Here is a 10,613-nt window from a genome sequence, read left to right as displayed (position 1 = left end):
TCAAAATTTAATCACAAATAAAATAAAACAAAAATTGCAACTAAATTAAAATGTCTCTATCGGATGATCGGGAATCCCTCGGAGGAGGCAACCTACGGTTGCTAACGAGATTTCCCATGGCCTAAATGAAAGTATGGAACTCATTAAGTCGATTTTAGTAAATTCATTTGGACTAAGTGAATCCAAAAAAAAATAGTGGTGCCGGAATGAGGGAACCATATAATCCTAACCGGTGTCGCTCTAATCAACTTTAATATGCCCCATAATATTTAAAGAACTACAACCCTAGGGGCACCTGATTTGACATCATAACTTGACACCCTAAAAAATTTAAACTATCCACAACAAGGAGCTTGGAGGTAGTATGGTGGGCATCACAACTATCTTCAACAGCAAAACATGTCTTCCCCAACTAAACCCATTTCCTTCCTTAGAATTAAACAACCAAGCCATAGGATTTCGAGGTTGTTTGCTTATGCAACATAAATCCTCACCTTATCTTTAGGCCTTTGTACAGCTCTGTTGTACAATCTAAGCCCTAACTCGTCTTAGGATTCCGAGGTTGTCGTTCGTCACGAGTTAAATCCTCACATATTTCAGGCTATTTGTGTGATCGTTTCACACGAATGTAAGCCATAACAAATAAAATTGGCATGATGAAACACCTAAATATTTTTTCTCAAAACTGAAGCCAAACATTAGGATAGCTTGGGAAGTCACTGAGGTTCTCCCTCGGATCTGTGACATGCCCTAGTTCTTCCTCCTTTGGACTCTGCAATAAAATGTTCCAAATTTGAACAATTCCCCTTTCACACATCTACGTTCGATCTCGTTGAAAAATTATATTATTTTGAACTCCTTGAAGATAATATTTCCTGATTTTTATCGAGAGTTTTCTTAGGTGACTTCGATCATTTAAGATGTAATTAACTGTAGGGGCTTGCCTTTATAGAAAGCTTGTCCGAACCCAGCTTAATATAAACCCTATTTAATTCTTCATATTAAATAGGAGAATTTGTCGGCAAATTAAATGATTTCACAAACCAAACGAACATCATACATTTCTTAATTTGTTTGATCGAGCCTCACCCTCAAGTGTGGTGTTTATCCTTTGGGATAGATATAGGGTTTGAGGTACATCGCTCTTTCATTTAAACTATGAAAAATATGACAACTTCCAACGGGCAACTCCTCAACTTTTTAGTGCCGACAGTCGTGACCTCATTTTTTAGGCAATCTTTTTTTGGCTTGTTTTTAACTAAATTTCATCTGAGCTGAATTTTGAGCAAACTCTAAATTAATAAAATTAAAGTCTACATCAATGAAAATTGAAATTAATCAAAGCATACTTCAAATATAACCCATTTTAATGAAACCTAAAAAAAGACTTAAACATGCCTTAATCAACATAAAACATGAAATTATTGTTTTCTCCCGGGATCATTGTTGGACTCAAAACATCTATATTTCCAAGCAATGATAGTTCTCATAATAAAAGGATAATTTTGCAACTAAGTGACCTAAAATGAGCTACAAATAAAATCGGACTTCTACTAAATTTGATCTAAATTTAAAAATTCTCAATTTTGAAAATTAAAACCACCTAAAAACTCTAACTTAAATTCTAACAATTTTCTCTCTGTACTGGTGTGGGCCTACTTTGACCTAAAATATCTTGAGATGGGGATCGTTTTGACCAAAACCATATGCACCAATGAACTTCTTATATTTTTCTCTATCAAATGAGCCTAAGTCTAAATTTTTATTGCCATGGCGCAAGGTCATTTTTTCCACCTTGCTTGAATTGCCTCTTTTAGCCCCGTTTTAGCTCCATTTCGCTCCAATTTGCTCCAAGTGTTATACCTTGCTCCATTTGACTCTAAATTCCTTCCATTTTTGCTTCATTTTTTCCAAAACTCAATCTCTTGTACCTGAAATAAAAAACATGCAAAATACCTTCCATTAAATCAAAATTATTTAAAAGAATACACAAGAATTTCAATATTAGAAGATGGTATTTCATTGGGTTATTTTCAAGAAAAAATTTATTTGCTACATTCTTTTAATTGAATATTTTCAAAATTTAAAAACATCACAAACTTTTAATATAAAATGAGGAGCTAGTGATATTATTTTCATCTAAAAATGTTTGAGTCAATATATTCTAATTTAAAGTAAATTAAATTTTATTTAAAATGAGTTATATAACTATTAAAATTATTTTGAAATGATTATAAGATAAATTTTAGCAAAATAATTATAAAACATATTATTTTAAAAAATAAATTTGATACATATAAAATAGGACATTTACCTACATAACACTCAACTCCTACATACTTATATATATCTAAGTCCCTAGTGTCGCGTACCTCCACATGTTTGTTTGCATCATTGGACCATTGGTGTAAGATCCCTCAGGTCAGGAGTTCAAATCTCCCTCTAGCGACATGAGCCTTAAAAATGGTGCTACTCGAATTGTTCGACAAATTAGGAGTGGTTGAAGACTCGTATAATAGCCTCTGGCTATTCCTTTATCTATATATATATATATATATATATATATAAAAATTTAGCTTTTAACTATTAAATATGTAAATACATTTATATGTATGTGAACCCTCCAAATAAAATTTACAATTTCAAATATTCTCCGGCGGCTGACCCTCTCCTTACGCATATTTAAGGCGTCCCTCCGGCTAAAAAACCCGAGCGAGAAAGAGGGGAAAAATGGAAGCCCTCTCCTTCAGGAGGGGCTCCCCTATTTCCCCACCTTCTAACCCAAGCACGGAAGCTGGCTACGACTCTGCAGAGAAGGAAGCAAACAAAAAGAAGACAAAGCCCGCGAGATCGAGAAGGATTGGGGAGGAACGGAACAATGGAGCTCCACCGCGGTGGCAGCGGAAAGGGAAGGGCGCTGTGATGCTGGAAGGTTACTTTGAAGTGACAGAAGGAGGTCAGAAAAGGTCAGAAGGAGGAGAGGAAATGGTGGGGAGGACGAAAAGCTTGACCGACGATGATCTGGAGGAGCTTAGGGGGTGTTTGGATCTAGGGTTTGGATTCGTCTATGAGGAGATCCCTGAGCTCTGCAATACTCTGCCCGCTCTTGAGCTTTGCTACTCGATGAGTCAGAAATTCCTCGACGAGCAGCAACAGAAGCACTCTAGTGGTGTGGCCGGGGAGGTGGGAGCGCCATCAACACCAGTCGCTAACTGGAAGATCTCCAGCCCTGGTGAGTTATTTCCTTCCTTTTTTTATGTTGATGGATTTAAAAGATTTAGGGTTTTCGAGATGCGGTTGGGTTTGAAGACTTTCCTGATTTATGGATTTTAATTATTTCAGTCTCGAATTGTTTGGAGAATTTTTGTTCTCAACTCCTGGAAGAAGGCATTTATTTGGCAGAGGGAATTGAAATTTTAATATAACTAATGATCGAATGAGACCGTAGATCACGTTGGTCTATGAAGGATGCAATCAAATTTAAAGAAAAATAAAAAATAAAATCATTTAAAGTGAGGCTTATCGAAATATATCCTCACCGTCGGTGATCTACGGTGTAGAGATCACATACATCTCTATATGGAGTGTCGTATGCAATAATTTTTCAAGAGGATGCTGATTCGTTTTATTATTGCCTAGTGCATCTGTGGAGTAATTTTTTTCCATTTAATTGTCTTATCTATCTTATCACTAATTTTATCTACTTTAGAAAAGGCTGAAAATGCCACCTTGGATAACCCATAACTACACAATTGATGTGAAAAAGGATTCATTTTTTTAGTGCCAAAACTATGGGGGATCTTATCTCATGATTTTAATAGAACAGAGATCAATTTTCACCAGATAAATTTTTTTTTTTTGAGGAGATTGAGGAGATTGAATCTTTTACCTCTCTTTTACCTCTAAACCAAACTCATTCAGCTGAAAAATTATTGCTCCGATCAGGAACTTGAAAAAATTAGAGCGGCCCCCTCTAACAATAAAAAAAATAAAAAAAATTGTATTTCAATAGTCCTGATCGGTATGCAATAATCGTTCCATCCAGCTTGAAGGTATATTATATTGGAATAAGCATGAAAATCATTTGATTTGCTCTATTATTTATGTAATATAAAAATTTCAAATTCAGCACTAATCTCAAAACAAATTCTCCATTTTTATTCACTTTGTATCCAAATATTTTGACACAATTTTTTCAGCTTGGCAAAAAATGTATTCATGTGAATTAAGGAGTTTTAGCTTTATATTTGGGTTTTCTCCTATTTTTTGCCAGGAGACCATCCTGATGATGTTAAAGCAAGGTTGAAGTATTGGGCTCAAGCAGTGGCATGCACCGTCAGATTATGCAACTGAAGTGCAGGTTTAAATCCCTCCATTGTTTTTTTAAGAGAATAATTGATGCAAAGGGCCCAATTACTGATACAATTGTTTATTGTACAATGCCTCTACTAATTAGATATGAGCAAAAATATTGAATGATGAGTGCAAGGCACATATTTTGAACCATAGAAGTTCAACAATAGCTTTCAAGTTATCTTTCAACCAAGCCAATTAATACTGATATTATCTTCTTTTTACCGGTTGAAATTTTATTTTTAAACTTTATCGTAAATGCTTTGAGAGTCGTGCTTGGAAGAATTTAATCATCAAATTTTTAAATTTTATCGTAAATGCTTTGAGAGTCGTGCTTGGAAGATCATTAGTCCACATTAGTTGACTGTTTTAATGATTGGCATCCCTTGTTACGTGGCTTCCTTTGATTTTCTCCAGGTATTGACTAATGAGATTTAATTAAGTCGGCATTGATGGGTGGCTTATCATGATGACTTGGCCCGTAGGGAAGGAAATTGTAATTTATAATTAATGATTGTGATATATTTATAATGCCCATAGTAGGAAACTTATTGAAGTTATCTGTGAGTTTTTATTTTATTTCTATTTTTTTATTAGAAAAAACATTAACATATCCGAGGTGTAAATTATTGTTTTAAAATTCTAAGTTTTTTTTTCCTTTTGAAATAATCCAATTTAATTGTTTTATTTAAAACATTGTATGATAAAGTATAAAATATGATTCAAATTCATAATCTTTGATAAATCATCCTTTTCAATCAATTGGCCACGAATCATTTCATAACCCATAATTAATTATAATAAAAGATTAACGAATTGTGTCGTATTACACCAAAAATAGTCTGTTATGTGTTACAATATTTTTGAATAGTAAATGTCCTAGGCTTTTGTGAAGATTTTGCTCATAAATGCATGAAGAGTAGCATATAAAGGATGATTTTTATGTGAAATTGTGTAACACGATAAAAGTAGCATGTAAAGGATGATATTTTTGTGAGGATTTTGCTCATAAATACATGAAGAGTAGCATACAAAAATTTTTTTTGTTGACCGCTAGAATTCACCATCAGTCACCAAAAATCATTGTCAGTCATCACCAACTATGACCATTATAAAAATCAACTATAGTTTTTGTGACAAATTATTATTATTATAGCTATCAATTACAATTCTTATAGCCCAATTATGATTGCTATAGCCGAATTGTTAACATAAAGCTGTGGTCATCTCTTTTTGTAACATCTCATTTTCTAATACGGAAGAAGAGTGAACAATTTTATTTTCAAATTTCTAGTGGATTACATTAATTAGGTCATACCCCATGATTTTTCCCTTTTTTGAGATTTTTCATGTAAAAAATCTGGTTTACACTTATCTTTGTCTCTGTGTTGTGGACAATTGTACTGGGCTAAGGCATAAGTTTTCCTAGCTGCTACAAATTTTTATCTCGAATCAAAGTTATTTCAGAGATAAGGAAAATAAAAATTAGATTTTTATCTCGAGTTTAACTCACATTATACAATGTTCATACCCATAAATAACTCAAAGATTAGCAAGATTAAATTTTTTTTACTTATCGATTGAATATTTATATTAATTGATTGAAAGATCTTGAATTTAATGAGGTTATGAGTAGTTTGTGAGCTATGTTGGTTCACCCAATTAGTTGCCAAGTCATAATAAGATGGGTTTCATAGCATGATTTTAAAGTAGCTATAAAATGCCATTAACATGACTAAAAAAAATTGAAGAACATGGCATATTTGAATTTGTTGTGAGCCATTGCATACAAATATAATACTCAAATCCCAACTATTTATAAATTCACATCATTTTAGCATTTTTTTTTTTTTGAAATTCTCACCTAAATATCAAAATTTAAATAATGTTTTAGCCTGTATTTATCATTTTATTAATTTTATAATTATTTAATCATGGCATTCGTAAATATTACAACTTCAATTATTCAAGCAAATGATGTGATAAGTAATTTTATAAACAATCATCATTTGGATGATGTGAAATTTTAAAAAATAAATAAGTTAATGCGGTACATGACGTGTCCGTCTCCCAGCTGTGAGGCACGTGTTTCAATTCACATTGACGTTTAACAACTAACATGAGTGAAAGGCTCACCTATAATAAATAAATAAATAAATAAAATATGATGGAAAGTGTCCCCACAAACACACTCTCTCTCTCTATATATGTTTCGCAAGAATCTACATAGTAAAAGTTACCTATAGTTAAACAGTAAATCTTAAAAGGTATTTCCATTTCTTCTCCATGTCAAGCTATTATTTCATATCTTAAATGATTTTAATTTATGTTGGCAAAGATTGTTCGATACGATATGGACACGAGACATATTCATTATTAAAAATATAAGACATGAATATGTGTTGGACACGCTATTAAAATAAAAGTTATATAATAATAATAATAATAATAATAATAATAATAATAATAATAATAATAAGTTGTTAAAAATAATGATGTCCATTAGAAATACGACAGCTGGAATCTCGTGGAGAACCTACAAATCCTAAGAAGAATATCAATAAAAGTGCAAACATCTAACAGTACACCTGTCAGATTTCATTCTAGACAGACCAAGCAAACGTATAATGCGCGACTGCATTGAGGATAGCAGACCAAAGGACATGTCGTTACGATTAAATCCTTCAGGGGAGCCGACTATAAGTCATCTGATCGACCTATCAATTCCTAATCGATCGAACGAGCACAAGGTCATTAGACCCAGCACTTATGAACAAAAAACGACCCCAAGCACAGTTACAAAATATGAAGATACACCAATAGCAGTTATAGGGTCAAATTATGCCTATCTAAGTTACAAATATATCATAGATAACTGTAATGTTTCCATTAAATGAGGGATTTGTGTATACCATACCCTTCTTTTGACTTATAAATAGGAGGGTCATTATCATAAATAAGAGGATTGAACAATTCCACTAAAACCTAAGTGTTACTTGAGCTTATTCTTGTCCTACTCCATTTTCTTTCACATGGCCACTGCTATATTCATTGAGTGTGATCCACAGGATAATTTGAGATTCAACATCTCAAAATGTGCGGTAAGCACAGAGCCATGTCTGCAACATCACGAGGAGCGAGTCAAGGTGAAGAAACACAACAAGGAGAAGCCTCTAATGCGGAGTCCATCCAAAAATTTGTGTAGCAACAAATTAAAGAGTTCCAGGATAGGATGACAAGCCAGATTGCATAATTAATTTGTGTTGTGCTTGAATGTAGGTAGAAGATCTCCCTCAACCTCATCCACCGACGCCCGAACCACAAGATCAGTAACTAGCTCAGGCAGCCAAACAAATGGAGGAGTCCCAGTACCAAGACAATGCTAGGTTTTTGCTAAGGAGAAGACCGCAATTAGAGGCAATAAAAGTCTACCGTTGGATAGAAAATGCATTCGCCCAACATATCGTTGAAGCTTACATCTTTTAGGTCGACAATCTGCCTTCACAAGATTTTTGATGCATTAAAATGTCGGTTGTTCTACACTACTCTGAGAGATTTTGCACTCAGGTCGTTCAACGGATTCCTCATAGGAATTATTAATTCCTATAGAGTTTTCAGGAAGTTATTTTTGGCGCAGTTTGCTAGCACCTAGAAGACGCGAAAGGATTCAAATTTTTTTGTGGTAGGTTAAATTGGGACTGAATGAGAACCTGTGGGAGTATGTTACAAGGTTCTAAAAGGTGATGCTCAAGGTATGTAACCTAGAGCTAGCAATCAGTAAAGCAGCCTTAGTATAAGGATTGAAGAGTCCGCAAATCAAACATTTTTTGGGTTTGCGAAAAACCGAAACACTGGTTGAACTCTTGGAGTTAGCTAATGATCACATTATAGCCGAGGAATATATGAACCAGCCGATCTCGAAAGTTGAGAATTGGATCGAAAATCAGGTAAGAAGAGCTGAAGAGATGATGGATGGAGACAGAAGGATAGCCCTCGTCCAAAATGTGAGAGCGGTCGCTAGTCCTGAGGGGACAAGGAAGTTGATCAAGACAAATGCAGACACAACTCATCGAACGATTTATCTATAGTCGACCAAAGAATGCCTATGATCATACAACTGAGGGTCTCGATGACAGAACTAATGGACACAATATAATATAAAGAGTATTTCTTAAAGCCACACCAATGAAGAACGGTTCTTCCCTCTAAAATCCCAACAAGTGTTGTAAGTACCATAAAGACCATTGGCATGAAATGGAGGATTACAAACACCTCCATTACTTGGTAGAAGAGTTAATACGAGCCAAAAAACTCAAGGAGTTCGTGGCCCTTGATACACTTACCCGGCGACAGAGGAAAGTATATGTGGAGGAAAATTTGGATGGACTCATTCGAGTGAATAATATCCACATATCAAAGATAATAACATCAATACTTGGACGTGAATCGATCTAAAGGTCCGACCGTAAAAGGAGCCAATTGAGGGAGAACTTTGTCGTGGCTTCAGTCCCAGCAAGAGAACACCAATCCTCGATAACTTTTACTGATGCAGATTTTCCTCTAGTTGTGAACCCTTATAATGACGCTATCGACGTTACTGCAATGATTAGTAACTACTAGGTAAGTAGTATTTTGGTTAATACGTGTAGCACAAGGATTATTTTTTTCAAAGCTTCCTTTAACAAAATGAATTTTATGACCATGCATCTCATTGTTTTGACTGACCCATTACATGGGTTTTCTAGCCAACAAAATGAAGCAATCAACATAATCGCTTTGTCTGTAACCTGGGGTGAAAGTAAAATCCAGTTCACGAACATGGAAGACTTCTTGATGGTCGACGCACCACTAGGGCCGGTCGCTAGTCCTGAGGGGACAAGGAAGTTGATCAAGACAAATGCAGACACAACTCATCGAACGATTTATCTATAGTCGACCAAAGAATGCCTATGATCATACAACTGAGGGTCTCGATGACAGAACTAATGGACACAATATAATATAAAGAGTATTTCTTAAAGCCACACCAATGAAGAACGGTTCTTCCCTCTAAAATCCCAACAAGTGTTGTAAGTACCATAAAGACCATTGGCATGAAATGGAGGATTACAAACACCTCCATTACTTGGTAGAAGAGTTAATACGAGCCAAAAAACTCAAGGAGTTCGTGGCCCTTGATACACTTACCCGGCGACAGAGGAAAGTATATGTGGAGGAAAATTTGGATGGACTCATTCGAGTGAATAATATCCACATATCAAGGATAATAACATCAATACTTGGACGTGAATCGATCTAAAGGTCCGACCGTAAAAGGAGCCAATTGAGGGAGAACTGTGTCGTGGCTTCAGTCCCAGCAAGAGAACACCAATCCTCGATAACTTTTACTGATGCAGATTTTCCTCTAGTTGTGAACCCTTATAATGACGCTATCGACGTTACTGCAATGATTAGTAACTACTAGGTAAGTAGTATTTTGGTTAATACGTGTAGCACAAGGATTATTTTTTTCAAAGCTTCCTTTAACAAAATGAATTTTATGACCATGCATCTCATTGTTTTGACTGACCCATTACATGGGTTTTCTAGCCAACAAAATGAAGCAATCAACATAATCGCTTTGTCTGTAACCTGGGGTGAAAGTAAAATCCAGTTCACGAACATGGAAGACTTCTTGATGGTCGACGCACCACTAGGGCTGTCAATTTGGCTCGTTGTTCGCGAACAGCTCGTGTTCGGCTCGTTAAGTAGCTCGCGTTTGGCTCGTTCGTTAAGCCTAACAAGCCAAACATTCGTTAAGCCTAACGAGCCGAACACGAACAAATTTTTAAGCTCGAAATGTAAACGAGCCGAACACAAACAAAAGTTTGTTCGCTCGTGTTCGGCTCGAATTGGCTCTAAAATAAATAAATATATATATACATATTAAATATTCATAAAATTAAATATTATAAATTATAGTTAATTAATTTTTTCTAAAAAAATAAATTATCACATTTTATTAAATCAAATCCTATAAATTATAATATATAATAATTTATTACTAATAATATTTCAATTTTTAGTATATTAATAAAACAGTGTTAAAAAAATTAAATAAATAAAATATTTTAAAATATATATACCCCTCGAAACTTCTCTCGTTCTTTCGGCGCCCTCTCCCTTTCCCTCTTCCGAGTTGCAACTATACTCCTCCGACGGCCGCGACAGTTTAGGGCTTGTCGTCTATGCTCTTTCTCATCTTCTCCTTCTCGGCACTG

At 34.7% G+C, this 10,613-nt stretch overlaps 1 protein-coding gene across 2 annotated transcripts; it reads left to right on the top strand.

Annotated features, from left to right (window-relative positions):
• Positions 1–2,665: 2,665 nt before the first annotated feature.
• Positions 2,666–4,788, top strand: LOC110023148. Of its 2 annotated transcripts, XM_020722416.1 has the most exons (3): positions 2,666–3,232; positions 4,274–4,360; positions 4,771–4,788. In XM_020722416.1, exons 1-2 carry the CDS (start codon positions 2,731–2,733, stop codon positions 4,351–4,353), a joined length of 582 nt encoding a protein of 193 aa, XP_020578075.1. In that variant the 5' UTR covers positions 2,666–2,730; the 3' UTR covers positions 4,354–4,360; positions 4,771–4,788. The 2 variants fall into 2 exon arrangements, with proteins under 2 accessions (XP_020578075.1, XP_020578074.1); XM_020722415.1 differs by lacking the exon at positions 4,771–4,788 and having other exon boundaries at positions 4,274–4,382.
• The last annotated feature ends 5,825 nt before the right edge of the window (positions 4,789–10,613 follow it).

The sequence above is a fragment of the Phalaenopsis equestris genome, unplaced genomic scaffold (assembly GCF_001263595.1).
Source record: "Phalaenopsis equestris unplaced genomic scaffold, ASM126359v1 Scaffold000218, whole genome shotgun sequence".
Classification (NCBI taxonomy): Eukaryota; Viridiplantae; Streptophyta; class Magnoliopsida; order Asparagales; family Orchidaceae; genus Phalaenopsis; species Phalaenopsis equestris.
The sequence above is the reverse complement of the archived record's forward strand: the minus strand, read 5'-3'. Positions and strand labels throughout refer to the sequence as shown.